This window comes from Theobroma cacao, chromosome 2 (assembly GCF_000208745.1).
Source record: "Theobroma cacao cultivar B97-61/B2 chromosome 2, Criollo_cocoa_genome_V2, whole genome shotgun sequence".
Classification (NCBI taxonomy): domain Eukaryota; kingdom Viridiplantae; phylum Streptophyta; class Magnoliopsida; order Malvales; family Malvaceae; genus Theobroma; species Theobroma cacao.
The window spans coordinates 11,980,752-11,998,999 of NC_030851.1; the positions used below are offsets into that span (position 1 = coordinate 11,980,752).

At 34.5% G+C, this 18,248-nt stretch overlaps 3 protein-coding genes across 6 annotated transcripts; all 3 read right to left on the minus strand.

The window, feature by feature from the left end:
* On the minus strand, nt 2,903–4,669 carry LOC18586231 (alpha-latroinsectotoxin-Lt1a). Its single transcript, XM_007009469.2, has 2 exons — nt 3,968–4,669; nt 2,903–3,874 (listed from the first exon to the last, which is right to left on the minus strand). The coding sequence occupies exons 1-2, from the start codon at nt 4,610–4,612 to the stop codon at nt 3,149–3,151; spliced, it is 1,371 nt and encodes a 456-aa protein (XP_007009531.2). The 5' UTR covers nt 4,613–4,669; the 3' UTR covers nt 2,903–3,148.
* On the minus strand, nt 8,029–9,056 carry LOC18608803. Its single transcript, XM_018115190.1, has 4 exons — nt 9,019–9,056; nt 8,788–8,918; nt 8,405–8,686; nt 8,029–8,266 (listed from the first exon to the last, which is right to left on the minus strand). The coding sequence occupies exons 1-4, from the start codon at nt 9,034–9,036 to the stop codon at nt 8,212–8,214; spliced, it is 486 nt and encodes a 161-aa protein (XP_017970679.1). The 5' UTR covers nt 9,037–9,056; the 3' UTR covers nt 8,029–8,211.
* Nucleotides 10,844–15,146, minus strand: LOC18608804 (U-box domain-containing protein 44). Of its 4 annotated transcripts, none has more exons than XM_018116241.1 (4): nt 14,903–15,146; nt 13,143–14,674; nt 12,706–13,003; nt 10,844–12,619 (listed from the first exon to the last, which is right to left on the minus strand). In XM_018116241.1, the coding sequence occupies exons 2-4, from the start codon at nt 14,364–14,366 to the stop codon at nt 11,046–11,048; spliced, it is 3,096 nt and encodes a 1,031-aa protein (XP_017971730.1). In that variant the 5' UTR covers nt 14,367–14,674; nt 14,903–15,146; the 3' UTR covers nt 10,844–11,045. The 4 variants fall into 4 exon arrangements, with proteins under 4 accessions (XP_017971730.1, XP_017971732.1, XP_017971731.1 ...); XM_018116243.1 differs by having other exon boundaries at nt 13,143–14,822; XM_018116242.1 differs by having other exon boundaries at nt 13,143–14,467; nt 14,580–15,146.

An 18,248-nucleotide genomic window follows, 5' to 3' on the forward strand; every position in this document is an offset into this window, starting at 1 on the left:
TTAGTGTGTCTCTTTTAGGAGGTCTCCTACCTCTATAGTTCTTTCTCATAAACTTACTAAACCTCTTATCTAGCATGGCTATGTCCTTATTTTCCTCACTCACATTTCTTATGTTTCTCTCATCTTTTTCAATTTTAGACTTTAGAGCTATTCCTTTCTTTTTATTGTCTTCTTTCTTTTCATCATCTAGAGCACTTTCATGTTTCATTGTCATCTCATAGGTGAGTAGAGATCCTATAAGTTTCTCTAGTTTGAAACCATTTAAGTTTCTTGCTTCCTCTACGGCTATCACTTTTGATCTTTATGACTTGGGAGGACTATAAAGTATCTTTTTAACTAATTGAGCATTTGGGAAGTCTTTTGTTAAGGCTTTCAATCCTCCAACTATGTTTGTGCATCTTTCATACATTTGATTTAGGGTTTCATTTTCTTTCATCCTAACTAGGTCGTAATCATCTGTGAGAAGTCCCATCTTGGATTTCTTAACTTGATTTGTTTCCTCATAGGTTGTTTCTAAGGTATCCCAAATTTGTTTAGCGGTTTCACACATGGATACTCTATTGAATTCATTAGCACTTAGAGAACAAAGAAATGTATTGAATGTCTTGCAATTTATTTGTATTAACTTCTTTTCTTTGTCATCCACTCTTTCCTAGTTTTTACAATTGTTTTTCCATCTACTACCTTGATGGGGATATAGGGACCATCTAAAATGACATTCCAAACATCAAAATCAACCGATTGAAGGAACATCTCCATTCTTTTCTTCCAAAAAGGATAATTTGTACCTAAGAAGAATGGGGAGGTCTTTGAATTGAGTGTCTTCACCAAGAACAACTGCGGTGGATTCCATCTTATTGTGTTAGGCTTTGTCTTTTAGATCACTTAAGGCTATTAGACCTGTAGAATTGAGCTTTTGCTTTGATACTAATTGTTAGTTTAATAAGCTCAATATGAATAAATCCAAAAGAAGGGTGAATTAGATTATTTTGAAATTTTAAAGAATCTTTTTCAATTCTTAAGAAGGTAAAACCCCTTTTTCAATTCAAATGCTCAATTTGAAAATAAACAAAATAATTGACCTCTTAATCAATGAGAAAAATTTAAATTTCAAGAGGAGGAGTGAAAAAATCAATACAAGTATTTTATAAAAGTTCGGCCTCCTTGCCTACGTCCTCTTCCTTAGATTCACTAAGGAGTTTAAAATTCACTATTTGATCAATGTTTAATACAATGCCTTTTATGGATCAAGCATAACCTTTCAATACAATGACTTTTTATGGTTAAAGCACAACCTTTTTGCCTTTTCTATTAGTTAAAGTATAACCACTTAAACAAGTACAAAGAAAGGAATATGAGTGCAACTAATATGCTTCTTAAAGGCTGAATAATGAATTTGGTACAATGTTTAATGAGAGGTGAGAGCTCAATAAATGCTGAACTAGAAGACTTTAGAGATTCAAGAAAAGTGCAATGGGTTTTGAAAGAGCTTTGCTATTTCTTCTCTTTTAAGTTATGTTTTGAAGTCTTCCAACCTTCATAAATGTTGAAAAAGCTCGTATTTATAGTTGTTGAAGCTTCAAGAGTAGTTGGGAGTACATTTAATGTGAAAATAATCATTCTTCTCTTCATTCAAGGCTCCAACGGTCATATTGTATCGATGCATATGTGAATGCATCAATACATTCTTTTTTTTTTTTTTTTGCATTTCCACTAAGATGTATCGATATATAGACAAATGTATCGATATATTAGAACTTGCCTGCAAGGGTTTTGATTTCTGCTTAAAATGTATCGATATATTTGTCCATATATTGATACTTTTAAGGTAGTGGGTATTCTACTGCATTTCTATCATACATTTGTCCATGTATCGATAAATTGAGTTTGACTTTTTGAGTTTTGACTTTTTTCAAGAACTTGTATCGATTGATTTTGAAATCTATCGATGTTTGTATAAATGTATCGATACATTTAGACTAGAATACGTTTTTCAAAGCCTTTTTCATTGTTTTTCTCTTTCAAACTTATTTGACATCATTTGTGTCGTAACGTGCGGGTCCAGGAACCCGACCGCCGGACATGAATGTGAAAACTCACTAAAAAATTAAATTAGGAGTCGCCCCAATCTTTTTTTTTTTTTACTAGGTGTGATTGGCCACCTAATNGTGTTACTCCTAACTTAATTAGGTGTTATGAGATTCGTATTTAATGTCTTTAACTTTACTATCATTTGAGAATTAGATATATTATGATAATTATTTTACTTGTCGCTTTTTCACAATAATTAATATTGTTTTTCACTGAGCAAAAACAGTATACTTGTTTGCATCATTTGCATTTTTAGTAAGTGAAAATCTAACCAATTATGAAATTAAAAAAAATTATAAATGACAAATTTCTTAAAGTTTTCAAGTAAAGAAAATTACTAAATTCTACCAAAAGTATTGGGAAGCTTAAAAAAAATTTCTATGTAAAGGTTATCATTTACTTCTTAACATAAAACATGCAAATGTATAATTCAAGAAATAATTTTGAAGAAATAAAATAAGATTATGTTAAAAATTAGGATAATAGACATAAAAATCAAGAAATCAAAAGTGAAAAAAATCAAATCAAAGCCATTTCGTAAAATACAAAATTAGTCCCACGATAAAACCTCTTTAAAAATTAAGTAATTTTATTTTAAAATATTCTTGAGGTGTGAGGAATTTCTTTAGAGTAATCCTCAACTTTTGTCATCAATTTTTTTTACATGAATAAAATTGAAAACGCAGAGTTCATCATGATTTGGAAGAAATAAGAAATTGAATAATAAATGAAATATTTTTTAAACCTCAAATCTTAAAATGAGTATATTTTTAAGGAAAAAGATTAGGATTATTATTAAAAAAAGTCATTATTATTATTATTATTATTAAAGAAAACAGTCGTTAAAGACTGTAATACAACCAAAGGCAGATTGACAATCAACACTCCCAAACAAAGATCAAAGGAAGACCGACCCGCAGCTTGAAAAATAAAGACAAAAGCCAAACACCTAACCGGAGCAATTAGCCTAGAAAATATGATCTTGACATTGACAACACCACTCTTTGCATCAGCCACAGAGCTCTATGGCTTTCGTAATCCATCTCGACTTGCACTCTTAACGAAACATTCTCCTTATTTTGGGGATCAGTACTGGTGCAATGGCACAGTAGGTGACGTACACAATAATATAGACACAAAATAAAAGAATGTTGCTGGATTGATTATTTGGCGATATGATCATCACTGCAGATACCAGGAGGCAAAATAGTAACATTGACAGGGATAGGATGAGGGTAAACGAGAAGAAACCACTAACGAGAGTGAGAAGTACGAAACAGGTTAGGAGGAAAGAAATAGCGAAAGCCACCAAGTTTGGAATAAAGAACCAAAGAAAAGGTATTGTCTGCAGTACTGATGATCCCGCAGTGTAATTTGCTTTGGTTTCCACTCGGGTGGTGTTCTTGGTATCAAAGTAAATTTGCAAGGCTGAAACATTTTTGTTGTTGGTATCAGCATCAAGTGACAAAACACCACCAGGAGGGCTTAGGGTGGCTTGGTAAGTAGCTGTTAGAATCAGCACTGTTACTACTAGCAAAGCATTGCCCCTGTCATTTGACATATGTTTAATTTCGTATCCCCATTGACTAAGCAGTTCGAGAAAATACCATAGTCCTTTGCGACAAGCATTCAGACACTGATCATGGCCTAAAATGTCCACACACTTCTTGATATTGATATTGTCTTCTTGAGTTCGGCAGCATTTTAAGATATCCAGGGCCGTTGAACCTCTCGAATTTGTAGCTTTCATTTTGATCCTAAAACTTGTTAATAGCCTGACCATCTGCATTGAAAAAAAAACAAAGTAAACTACATTGCAGAGATGGAAAGTAAAGAGATTCTGTTTTACCTAAAATGTAAATGAACTAGAATGGACCTCGGGATCCGGTGGTTTGTTGGAGACTGCTACGTGCAACACGGTATCGCCATCCCTGTTCGGGTGGTTAAGGACTCTTTCTTTTTGGAGCATGCTACAGTTACTGGTTTTCCTAAGCCAGCGTAGTAGAACTTCAAGAGCTTTTATGTTGTTGTTACTTGCGGCAACATGCAGAGCAGTTTCATCTCGACTTGTCACATGATGGATACATTCAGGGCAAGCATTGAGAAACTTAGTCAAACGATTACGGTCTGTTTCTTTCATAGCTAGGTAATGGATAGGAGTGTAACCCATCTTCCCTTTGACACTAACCAGATTTTTATTGATTGTCAGCAGAGAAAGCGCCAAATCTGTTTTCCCCTCTTGCAAAGCAAGGTGTAGGGGGCTCAAGCCATCTTTGTTCAGCTTCGTAGCAAATGACGGGTTTAGGTACATCAGTTCCATCGCAAACTCAGTCTTTCCCGCAGCTGAAGCTATGTGTAGTGGAGTGTCAAAGAACCGCCTCTTATTCATCCGCTTAAAGACATTTACGTCCTCCCCAATAAGTTGATACAACGTACCAATATCACCCGATCGAGCAGCATCCATCACCTTCTCTTCCGATGTTGTGCAAGGACGTATTGAGATGATTGCACTCTCTGTCATTGCCAAAGAGATGGTAAAAGCTTGAAAGTGTTTAGGTTGAGTTTAGAATTGATAAACAAGAGTAAGGAAGAAAGAGGAGAGTGGTTCCGTTTATATAAGAAGTGGCCTTGTAAATGGTTGATTTGTGCCAGTCACGCTTTAAGATGCTTATCTTCATTCTTAGTCAAGAACCCTCCTAATTTGCTTCTACTGTACACTTGAGTGTAAAGCGTGAGAGAGATTCCATCTGTCCCTTCCCTCCCTCCTTTTCTTATTGATTTTTGCTTGGACAAAATAGACTGAATTTATTACCAACAGAAAGAGAGATTCAGAAAAAAAAGATTGCTAAACTCAAAAAATCCTTCATTTTTAGTCTTAGAAATTTAGTATATATGCTTGCTGCCAATCAAAGTTGATTGAGATGGATTCTTATATACAGTTGAACGTTTATTCTGAGGATATGTTTCCATACTTTTTTGTCCTCTTCAATGGTTGCTTTGCTTTGAGTAAAAGAATTATTCGAAGCGATAATACATAGAACACGATTTTGCTTTGAGAATCTTAAATCGCTCTAATTATTGTTCTTGTACTATCGCATAATCCATACTATTATGTTCAGAGAAGAAGTTTGATCGAGATGATCTTGCTTGTAGAAGTTGCTTCACACAGATTTTGCTTAACTAATAGGAAAAAGATATGGAAGGCATTAGTCCCCATCTCCACCTCCAGAAAAGGAAAAAGCCTAAAGGTTGAACTGACCACCCACCATTATGATCTAATTAAACCATCAAATGACAATTACAATCAAACCATTATGAAGACAACACTCCAATGTAAACTTGAGGCTTCTAATTTAATATCGAGTTTGAATTCTGAAATAAGTAATATTTCTTTGAGTTCACCAATGGCAATGGAAAAGTCTCCCCATATTTATTTGGGCTCAATTGGAATATCCAATATTTCTAACAGTTGAAAAAGACACCCTTTATATTTAATTTTCAATTCTTGTTCCTCTTATTTATCAATTTTTAATTATTTTATTATATATATAATATATTATTTTATTATTTATATATATAATATTTTTATATATTTTTTAATTTTTCTTGTTTATAATTTAGTGTCACAATTTGAAGATCTGAAAACTTGATATTCCAATACTTAGATGAATTTTGGTCATTTCAAAACATAAAATTGATTTGAATACTATTAAGCTAACAAAAGGCCTAACAATTTAATCAAACAAGTCTAAAAATCCTTTAATGCATTGACCCTAAAAAACATAAATGGTTCAAGTATGGAATAGACACTAACTTGATTAAATAAAAGCAACCCAAATTATTAAAATAACAACAATATCATGCTCAAAACATAAAAACAAAGATCCATTTATAACGAATATTAATTATTCCATTAATTCCGTTAATTGTGGAATTTGAATTTAAAATTCTAACATAAATTTTATTAATATTTATAATAAAAATATTTGAAATGTTAATTTAGAAATATATATTATTTAGAAAAATAATTAATTTGTTTAAATGATAAATAGCAATTTAAAAATATAATGAGTAAAAATATCCTTTTTGGTCAATTAAAAAGGCTTTTAACATCCATATTTCTATATGAGAGAGAGAACACAAAATACTAGAATGTATATTTTTAGATGACAAAATGCATAATTTCATATCTATATAAACTAATTATATTATAATTGATGTTACATTTTAATTATTTATTTATTTTAAATTAATTATGATATTTTTTATTTGATAAATAATTTTTAAAAAATAAAAAATATAAACTAAACAAAATTTAAATTTATCCAATACTATTCTAAATTAATAATAAAGAAGAAGAGTTAGAGCTCGTAATAAATATCACATCCATCAAACCTACGAGGAGCTAAACCTACAAGGTAGATTAATGTTATAGCATTTCATGATCCTTGGCCTTATGAATTCATATCCTACTTAAATTTAATGTGCAATCATCACTTTTTTTATTTATATAATTCTTGAAAAAGTTTCTGAATTATTTAAGAAAATTCAAATAAATTCTTATTCTTTCATTACGTTTAACTAAATTTCTATATTTTTATTTTGGAGCTCATATGACTAATGGTTAACTATTTGTCATTGATTAAAATATCACTTATCATTTTATATCTCATAACATTGACGTGAATGGTGAAAATGCTATATGATAATGTCATTATTTAACATCAGCATGTCACATCATTACTTATCATGAAATATGAGCATGTCACGTGACATTCAATGGTAAGAAACATTTTGATTAATAAAAATTAAATAATTATTAATTATAAGAGTTTATTTGATTCAAAATAAAAATATAAAGTTTCATTAAATACAATAAAAGAATAAAAATTTATTTAAATTTTTTTAAATAATTTAATTTTTTTAAAATATTGTACTCTTTTTATATATATACACATAAGAGGAAGTGTAGTATAACTCTAACTTAATAGGTTCAATTAGTTTACCTTACCCTGGTCAGCGCCACTTGAGATAATCGGTTTAGTTAATTATTTGAAAACCTTATAAATATATTCGATAGGACATGAGAGTTCACGTTTGTAAGATCAACATTTTTTTTTTCTGGCGCTAACTACTACGCAAGAGTTCTGTTTTTTTTTTTTTTTTTTTTTTTTTAAATCTAATAATTGCAGCTGGTTTTATCTCTACAAACTGGTGAATAAAATGGTTGATATAAAATAATATCCATTCAATTCCCATTTTTTTTTGTAAAAATATCTTTTTTATTTTTATTAAGAAATTAAATTTAAATTCAAATATTTAATTCGATAATCGCTACATGTGCCCCTAACATAAAAAGTTAGGTTCAATTGCGAAACGAAGTAAGATTTTAAGTTTTTAAGAATATCTAGAAGTATTAAACATGTGAGATTATATATTTTCAATCTGAAAAATAAAAATATTTAAAGAATATGCTTGAATTGCATGGACAAAGGCATGTGAAGCCCAAATTTAATTGCCACGGGCTGTCCAATGACCTGCAGCATGTAATTATGTGGAACAGATACCCTTGAGTTTTGGAACCCAGTGGAGGACATACCATATATTTGGTACGCTGTAAAACCCAGTCTTTTATCAAGAACAAGAATGCAGAAAAATTCTCCCGCTTTTCTGGATAATAAAATTTTAGCAAATTCAAAAATAAATAAATAAAAAATAAAAGGAAAACACTCCATTTATGTTATTATTTCGTGCTTAGATCTTTTATTTTTTTTCTTATATTAAACAATTAATTAATATAAAGCACAAAAATTAAAATAAATAATAATGTTTTTTTTTAATTGAATAAGAGGATCATGTATCAATCAATGAATTAAATGTTCGGATGTAAATGAATAATAATGCTTAACAAATAAAAGAAAAAGAAATTTGAGCCTCTTGATAGTTTAGCATGGACATTTAAATAGGGAAAAAAAGGCTGGAATCAACAAATCTAAGCTAACAAAATTAACAAATTGAAAACATGTAAAAGAGATCTATTTATAGTATCTACAATGCGACTCGAATACCAAATAGAAAGGAAGCCACGTCTATCTATAGTGTACGCAGGATTTTAGAAACTCAATGGTGGCTTGGATCAACTCCAACCGTTTTGAGCGTCTCTGCAGTTCGAGGCCTGCAATTTTACAAACAAAATAACATTAACAACATGCCACTGTGTCAAGGACCAAAAAAGGGTGGTGTGGTGTGCAAGAAGAGAAAATGAATATGAAGAAACGCATACGTATTATCTCTCAAGAATCAAGATATCAACCTGGTGAATGGGTCAGGGCGGGAAGGGTCAGGAAGGGTGCGTTTGTTGTCCTGAATGTGAGCCACTTTTCTCAGAAAAGACTTGTTCAGAAACTTATCCGCCGAAGCAAGAGCTTGATCAGGATGGTCAGCCTCTGATATTGATTCCCTCTTCTTCTTGCTGATCACCACACCAGGGGCATGCATTAAGTGCTGCTTTGCTGTGTGAGCCGCGATGGAAATTGCCACCACAAGCATTCCCATCACTATATAAACCGGTGCATATTCCCCTGATATTGAGTATCTGGAATTGGAATGTGTCTACCATTTTGTCAGTCACAATTGAAAAGACAAAAAGTATGAAATTGCAAAAGATGGGTGCGAGCGCGGGTTGATTAAACTAACTTGTTGTAAGGGCGAGGATTGTGAGCCGCGTTTGCGGTTGTCGAATATTGTTTCAACTTTGGGGTAGTCGATGATGCAAAAGAGCGGCTGTGAGTCCTTCCCAGTGGAGTGATCATTGACTTCCAGTGTCCCTGCATGCAACAGATGATTTCATCGCATCACTCAACAAGACAAGAAAAACGAAGAAGAAAAATAAATGAAGCTGCCGGTGGTGGTGGTGGGGCAACATACGGTTGCTCTAAATGCCATTTTATCAAAGTTCAAGAAAATGTAAGCGACTAATAAAAAAGAATTTTAAATGATTGATTGCAGGATCAGGTTTAAATAAAGCAAGGGAGGAGGACGAGGCTGAGAATTGTTGAAGCATGAAGGAAGATTAAACGTGACACGTTGCAGGCATGCAGAATTCGTAGGATTGGTGGATCGTTCTTGATTATGCCGCTAATTCGTGGTCCAGTAGTTAAACATTACATTCTGAACTCATCTCCATACTGAAATTTTTCCAGGAGGATCTCCGTTAATGGCTGAAAGGTTAGTTAACAAAGCTTTGAACGTTTCCCAAATGTAATATGGGCCACTCTTTAGGTGAAACTATGGTCTATGGGCCATAAGCCATCCATCCAATTCTATTTCTTTTCACAAAAACTCCCTCTCACCCAATATATATATATTATGCATAATGAAAGAATTTGCTTTTTGTATTTAATTGTGATTTATCTTAAATTCCTTTGAGCAAAAAAGAGAAAATGAAAGAGCGAAACGATTTACATTGAGGAAAAAAGTTAATACTTGGAGTTATAATTTAGGAAAAGAGATTAGGAAGAATTTGATCGTAAAAGATTGTTTTCCTATTTCATTCTGTTGTATTAAACACTTAAATCGCATTGGCTTTTTTATTTTCCTTGTGAGATCGATAGCCTCTTTTTTGGGCTTTTCAGTTTAAGGAATGAATCTTAGAGGTTGAAAACCCATGCTCTATTTTCAGGTTATAAACTGCTTCGTCCTACAACTTACAAGACTGTCGTAAGACCCAAACTGAAGCCCTGTATCTTGCAACCCATGGCCGTTGTGGCTTGCAGGCCCAGTAGCTTAACCACTTCCCATGGAGTTGCCAGCTTACAACACTGTTATAACTTGTGCCCACCACAACATGATTGAACACTGCCCGAGAAACAAAATTGATATAGCTTGGGTTTCTTGGAAAGGAATTATTGTTTTTACTTCACCAGCATTTTGGAGAACACATGCAACTGGTAAAGTCGTTTTGATTCTTCTCCTTCTTCTTCTTCTTCCTGGGCTAACGTATGGCGTTTGGCACATGTTTATGTCTCTTTAGGCATTTTATATCGCCGACTTGGAGTGGAGATTAATTATATCAATCTGCGTATTGACTGCATGACCATTTGCATAAAGCTCAAAGAGTTTCTCTTAATTAGCTCACGAAATTGGCAACTAAGGTGGGAACTCCCTTCTATATTGCGAATATAATGTGCTTTTGATTTTCATAAAATTAAGTCAATTGCTTCTTAGGTTGTTTACTGCACAATTGTAGTTTTCTGACCACAAGTAATTGTCCAACTCAATACTGGTTGATATCAGATCTTGGAATTTGATTTGAGTCTATGCACTTATGGTAGAGCTGAGGCTCCAACTCTGGAAATGAAACATGACAGCCCGATACAGGGTTCTCCAACCATTGTTATCCAAATTAAGTTTCTTCCTGGACTGCACCACCACGCTTATGCACTAGATGTCAGATGGGGAAAAGCAGTAGACTAGCTTTTATTAGAAATAATAAAAAAAAATCAGAATTTCCTTTTGATAAAATTCATTGTGACTTATGGGGTCCCTATAAAAGTTAACAATGTTATACATGCTCCTATAATTTTATTCCCAATTGCCGAGCAGCATATTGCATATTGCACATTCAACTACTCTTCAAATCATTTACATTATGCACTGAAGACAATTCCCTGATATCTATCCACATATAACTTTGCTGTGCGCAATATGGCGCCTCTCATTTTCCTACTGGCAAGCAAGTTGAAGGAATTCCTTTTTTTTTTTTTCTTTTAATTCTATCAGCTAGATAATTCTTTCCCCTTCTGAAGGAATTATTTAGCGGAAAAATGAACATGCTTTGTTTTGGGCTGCGCGCGACCCCAAGAATTGATTAGACACTGTACAAGTTCCAGTTAAGTGAACTACCCTCAAAATCACATTGTTGATCATGTCCCCTATTTACAGACACAAATTAATTAGAAATAGGAGGATTGCTCCGGAAGAACGTTCATCTGCTTAAGCACTAGAGCTACTTTCTTCCGAAGTGCATCCTCATGAAGCAGTTGGATGAGGATTCCCTCAGACCTCTGAAACAGTGGATCACTAATTTGTGAATGGTTTAGGATCTTATGGAATAAGTCCAAGGCTGTTGTTTTGGCAGATATGGATCCCTTCTCTAGGACTTGCAGAATTGCCACAACACCTTGACTGTCTACAATGGCAGCAGTCGCATGTGACAATGTGCTGTGATCTTCTAATAATGTTTCTAGTGCCATTAGGGCAGCCTCTGCCACACCCGAGTTTGTATCACTCAAAGTTTGCAATAGTGGCCTCACAGCATCTGCCTTGACAAGGCAGAATGTATGCCTCTGCGAACATGCAACACCATGGACGGGGCATGAAATTTCATTCTCCGTTGAAGCTGAGCAGCACCAAGACATGTCAGGGAAGAGCTTCATCATGTGAAGCAGTGGGATGGAGTTTGCTTGCTCTGCCCTGATGCTTGCATCTGAGACTGACAGGCTGGTGGACCGGGATAGTTGTGCAAGAGCAATGGCCGTTCGCTGCTTGGCCAGCGAGCTGCCTGAGGAAAGCACTCGAACTAAAGATGGATATAACTCAAGCTCTCCCACTTGCCTCTGAAGTTCAGGTTTGGAGGGTTCAGTGAAGCGTAAAAGTGCTGCTAAAGCATTTTCAAGTAGAGACTTGTCTTGGTTAGTGGGTGCTCCAATCCCACCAAATTCTTCATCCGAACTGCAAATAACTTCATGAATGGCTTTTAAAGCATCTGATTTACGAAGTATTTCATCAATATCTATATCGTCTTTTGGAAGTTGGCTAATAATTCCAGCAGCAATGGATCTTTCTTCAAAATCTGGTGAACAAGTGAGAATGGATGCTAAGGTGTTGATGGCAGTTTGCTTTACCGGGGAAGATGGGAGTGGAACGCCGTCAGGATGACCTTCTGACACACACTGTATTAGCTTCATTGCCCATATTCTCACTGAAGGTTGGTCACTATCAAGGCAAGAGAAAAGGTGATTGACAGCGTCTGTATTAGATCGTATCAGATTTTGAGCTGTCTTCGACTTGTTGCTAAGCTCAATCAGCAGGTGTAAGAACTGGATCCTAAATTTAGGATCAGAATTTGCTACAACCTGCAAAAAGAGACTGACATTATGCTCTGATTGAAGCTCCTGCAGCCCCTGGTATGTCTGAAATTGAGAATGCTGACAAGCTTCTATCAGCAGAGCTAGAATCTCAGCAGCTTCTTGTTTAAGGAGAGGATCTGACCTAAACGAGATGAGATTAAGCAAAAGTGGTATAGTTGCAGGGTCTGATAGGAACCGCTTTACCATCTTGGGGTATTGTATGAGCTTTTTGACACATTTGATGCAAGCGGATTTGCATGCTGGGGAGTTGGAAGATAGCAAGTGAACCAGATTGTGAACAAATTGTTTATCTTTCAAGTCACTTATGCTGTTTTCTTTGAGTTGCATGTTTACCAAGGCTGCAGCCATCAATGCTCGGGTCTCTTGGTGTCCTGCAGCTGCAAGAACAGGCCTTCAAATAAGTAAATTTATTCAATAAACATATCATAGTATCATTTCCTTCTTCCTTGGTTTATTGCCTCACCTTGGTTGAATCGAGCAACAAATGGCTGAAAGTGTCCAGCTTCAGCCATCTTCACAACAAAGTGCGTGTTGGAGGAAAGATTTTGCAATACTTTTTGAGCTTTACATGAGATGTCAGGGTTGGAGTTACTTAGCAAAGAAACCAGGAGAGGGATACAATCCTTGGTATTCCCTATTTTCTCTATGAGAGTTTCTGTTTTAGACAGTTCTAACAAGATGGCAATTGTATCAGGTTCAGTTTCACCATTATAGATCCGCTTGACAATGCGTCGAACAGCTCCTGCTTGAACAATTTCTTGCTGCAATTCCCAGAAAAGAATGCTTAAGATACTGAATGTTTGCTCCATTGGAAACAAATAATAATAAAATAACAAAATGAATGAATGTGACTTAAACAGATACGCACATATTGAAGTAGGAAAAACAATCTTTGCTTACCTTTTGGTCATCACAGTATTTAGCTAGGCAATAAAGACATTTCACTGCTGCCCTGGTGTTAAGCCTAGTGTCCTTCAAGGACTCAACGAACTTTGGGATGAGTCCTTCCTCTGCAGCTTTCGCTGCATATTGAGGGATTTCCACCAGAACCTGCATATCCTCTAAGGCCTTGTTTTTCCTGAGATGGTCATTGGAATTGATTCCAGGGACTGCTGCTTGAAATTTCCAGTCCATATCTCTTTTCTTCCATTCTTCTATAGAGCTCCGAAGGTTGACATTAGGAGTAAGCTCCAAACTTTGAAGCTCTTCTCTGCAACTGGGGCAATTCTTCTTTCCACTGTTGAAGTATTGCTGAATTGCCTTCCTCTCAAAGCTGTGGCCACAGAAAACTGCGACTGGATCTAGCATCATCTCATTGCATAATGGGCATATGAAGGAACCAATAAGGTATTGGTTGAGGTATGTATAGGTCTCCTCATTTTGTGGCCTTGAAACAATTTCTGCACTGTACAACAACTGTATCAATTGAGAAAGCTGAAGCGCCTCCGCCTGCTTCTTCTGAACTTCCATCTCTTCTTTCTCCTGCTTCAAAAGTGCCAATTCATTTTGCACCAAAGCTGCATTTACATTAACACCAACAGCCTCAGCGATCTTCTCCAGGAGCTTTACAGCATTCTCTCTGTTTCTACTGCTCTGGGTTATTGAATTCTGTATCTCTGAAGCAATTGTTTCTGTTGCAGCTGCCATGCGGAACTCCATTAAATTCAGATTGTTGATGATCTGGTTATTCATGCTCTTCAAGTTCACTGCAATATCAAGATTAATCAACTGAAATGAGGAAATGGTTGCAGCAATCTCTTTGACTAAAGCTTGCATCTGTGAGAGCACCGAATGTGAGTGCAGTAAGAACCGCAGACGGCTTCCAGATTTGCAATCCTTGATGATCTTGAGGGCTTTCCTTAGCTGGCCATTCAATTTCTCCAATGCTGCCTTTGTAAATTCTGAACCCATTGCAGCTTCAATTTTTCTCACATTTAAGGCCTGCAGAAGTGTATTTAGCTCAGAGACACTCCTTGAGAATTCTCGGAAGCTGTCCTTTTCAAGTACAACATCTCTTGTTTCCTTGGCAAGCTCCACTGTCTGCAGTGCTACCCTGTTCCAGAGTTCCTGTAATATTGCTACACCAACATCCTCAATTCCAAATCTAAAGTCCATCGAAGACATCGGAAGTAGCTGTAAGAAACAATTTTTGTTTCCAGCGAAAAATTTTCCTGCTGGGCAGTTTCTTCCACTACTTCTTGATACTAGTTTGGCATATAATAAACCTGCTAAATCATAAGCCACAGGAAAACTTGAATTTGAAGCGGTTTTACAGAGTTGTTAATATTTTATTTGTCTAGAACAATGAAGTAAGAGAACAAAAGAACACGAGAGTACCTGGGCCTCAAACACCAAGACCATCCAACAGGCTTTACAAAGATTTGAATGTACTGAATTGTTCTTTCAGCAGCCCTTATTGATGGCCTTTTTCCCTATGTTATACAATCAGGATTTAAGGTCAAATTCGGGTGGATCAGTTTCCATTGAAAGTTGCAATATTAAGCATTTCTTCAGTAGAGTAGTTCCTGTTTCCTAGAAAAAGCAAGTGCCTTATCCTACAACTTGGCTAATGAGTTCTGTCTGAGGAGTGCTAACCAAAATTAGTAGAATGGTCTCAACAAAGACCAAAGAAGTGAGAAAGGAAGTTGAAAGCTGCTAACCTGAGACTGGCGCCAATCCCCTTGAATCCGCGTCTGTTGATCCTTGACGCTGATGGAAGACGGCAGCTGTGGTTGCCGGGTTCGCCTGCAAAAGAATTCTTTAAAAGAGATTGGAGGAATCCGTTGACGATTTGAAATGACGCAAGGGAAGTTGTAGTTTATGTTGTACTTTATAATGGGAAAACGGATGATGAAAGGAAACGTTGAGAACTGAGAAAGGTCAAGCTTCGGTTATCAAAGTCCTCTTTAACTCGTGTTAGCGTGCACACTGGGACCGCGGTTGGAACTTGGAACTTTCACACAGAGCAAACGCGGATTATAAGCACCGATTCTCTGAATCCACATGTACACAGGAATCACATCGTAACCCTGGCCTCCACTGGAACAGGGATATAAATCAATACTCTCATTCAATACCAACTTTATAGTCATCCTATTTAAAATTGATGTATATCTATACTATATATACTATACTATTATATATAGCTCAGCAAGCTACTGTTCCAATTGCCTTTGATTGGGTTGGGCTTATGATTGAATGACAATTGGCAGTCAATTGGAGGGCTACATCTTTTTTTATCACAATGTTGCAAAATGATATCATTTTGCAAGCTTAGGAGCTTTTTCCCCTTTCCTGATGGGTTACTGGAAACGACGTTATTTTTAACCTTATTATTTGGTTTGCTTGGGTAAGGTTTGGTAAGTTTCAATATCTCTTTTATTATCTCTATTTTGGTTCCCTGGTCGTGACTTTTTTTTTTACAATTTTGGTTGTTGACTACTTTGATTGAGTGGAAGAAAAGAGGAATGAAGGACAAGGATGGAGGAACGAAAGGCTTTAGGGTTCACTGTCTGAGGGGTGGCTATGGGGGTTGGATGAGAAAGAGTGTGGTATTAAGAGTTCTATTTATTTGTCAAGGGAAGGGCTCGGGTTTTTGTTGGATGGAATTGTTGGGGAGAAAGAATGAGGGAGGAGGATTGAGGGTGATGGGCTATCAGGTTTGCCGGATAGGTTTTTGGCTGTAAGAGTTGCAGTGACAAGGCGGTTCTTTTATTGATAGGTTTATCATTTTGTTTTAGGATTCGATTGAGGTGGCTGATTTTTTGTCAGTGGCTGATCTTGATTTTTTGTCGATGAAGTTAGTTGTGAGATTGATGGCTTTAGGGTTTGCTTATTGTTTCAAAACGATGTCGTTTTGCGCGTATGAATGCAAAAGAAAAAAAAAGAACATGTCAGTGATTTGTTTGTTGATTTGATTTTGACTTCTGAGGAACTTTATTAACCAGTTGCTTGGGTTCATTGCATGATAACCGGTCCTTTTTATTAGTTTTTGGGAAGAGTTTATTAAGTAATGCTTGCCTTTATTACTTTACGACTGGTTCCTCCTATTGCTTTTCTGGAAGAGTTCAAAAGCATGGTTTAGGGTTTTCTTTTTTCTCTGTTTTAAGGTCTTTTTCTTGATTAGTTTTTTTTTTTATAATTGGGAAAAGAGGGATTCGAACCTTGCTCTTTAGGTAGGAGGTTCATGCACCAACCATTGAGTCAAATGCTCGGGTGCTTTTTTTTCTTGATTAGTTTAACAGGTGATATTTTCTTATTATCATTGTTATTTTTCCTTTTATTTTATCATTCTCTGATTTGGTGTTTTTTGGTTTTTTGTGGTTTAGGGTATGATATAGAGTTTAATGTTGCAGTATTTTAGTATATGTTGTAGGGTTTTGTTATTCTTTCTTTTTAATTATAGGCTCTTTTTATTGATTGGTTTATCCGATGATATTCTCTTTATGATAGCTTTTTATTTTTCTTTTATTTTATCATTCTTTGATTTCATGCTTTTTGTTTTCTTGTGGTTTAAGGTATGGTTTAGGGTTTAATGTTGCAGTGTTTTAGTATGTATTGTAGGGTTTTGTTATCATTTTACTTTTATTGTTCTCTTTTTAGCCATATTAAGAAAACAATGAAATCTTCTATTTCATTTTGAATTTTTTGTTTGGTTTTACTATTCTATTCTTTATATTTATTTCAGTTTCTTTGGTTTTAATATTCTGTTCTTTATTTTTATTTCGATTTGGTTTCAAATTGTTTGATTGTCTATTATTTAATTGTAATATTTTCTTTTATTGTTTAAAGTGCTCAGATTTGGTCATTCAAGTTACTGAATTTTGTACTTGGGATTTTCGGTCATTTGAAATTGGATAAATTTATTTACCTATGAGTTTATAATGTTACAAATAAATTCCCATTTTTTATATTTTTTCTCTTTAAGTTATTTCATTATATTCTCATTACTTTGTTACTTTAATAGAAATTTTATGCATATACTTTTTCTTTGTGTATTTTGTTTTTATAGACAAGTATGCACAATAAATTGTTAAAATGCTTATGGTTTATTTTTGGTTTCTTGAAAAATATTTACTTTGTACTTATATAGTAAAAATAGTTCTCTTTTGGTACTTGAAAGTCAACTGTTGAGGATAGGAGATATTAAATTAATATATAGATTTTGTAAGTTTAATTTGTGTATTGTATATATTGTACAAATGCAATATCAAATGAAGGTATAAGGAAAAGAATAAGATATATACTAACTGCTAATCATTCAAATTATAGTGATGTTTTTTCTAATGAGCTTTATGATGTTCCTCTTATTGATTGTTCAGAATTGTCATTTACTATGTGTTATTCTTCTGTACTAATAGATCGGAATGTTATTGACAGTATTAACTATGAAACTATTGATTATCATTTGAACAATCAAAGTTCAATCAATTGTGAGTATGTCAACGAAACATATAATTTTGATTTTGAAAATTTATATGATGTTCCGATTGTACATAATCTATCAACAAAAACTATAGGAAGTTGTAATTCTGATTTTGAAAGTCCGTATGATGTGCCTATTATGGATCATCAATTTACAATAGACTTTGCTTCAACCAGTGATATCGAGGCACGAAATAACATTCAAGGTATATGGTCAAATATTTGTATGACTGTCTTAACATACACAATTATTTGATAGTTGTTAAAGGAATGTTTAATACTGTTGAAATTTGCCAATTTATGGTTTTTATTTGTTTGCAAAACAAAAAGGTAGTCATAGAATTATTAATTATGGAGTTGAACAGTTTCAAAGTCACATTAAAGTGTCAAATGAGTTCAGGAATAATGGATATACAAGTAAGTGGCCTTTAAATTTTAATAAATTTAAGTTAACGCTATTAGTTCTATAATTTTTGTGATTGGTAGTTTACTGTTCTCTTTTGCAACAATAGGAAGGTACAACACAGTCATTAGCTTTGGAAGACCAAATTGTATTTTCCTTTTTGTGCTACTATGATGTGG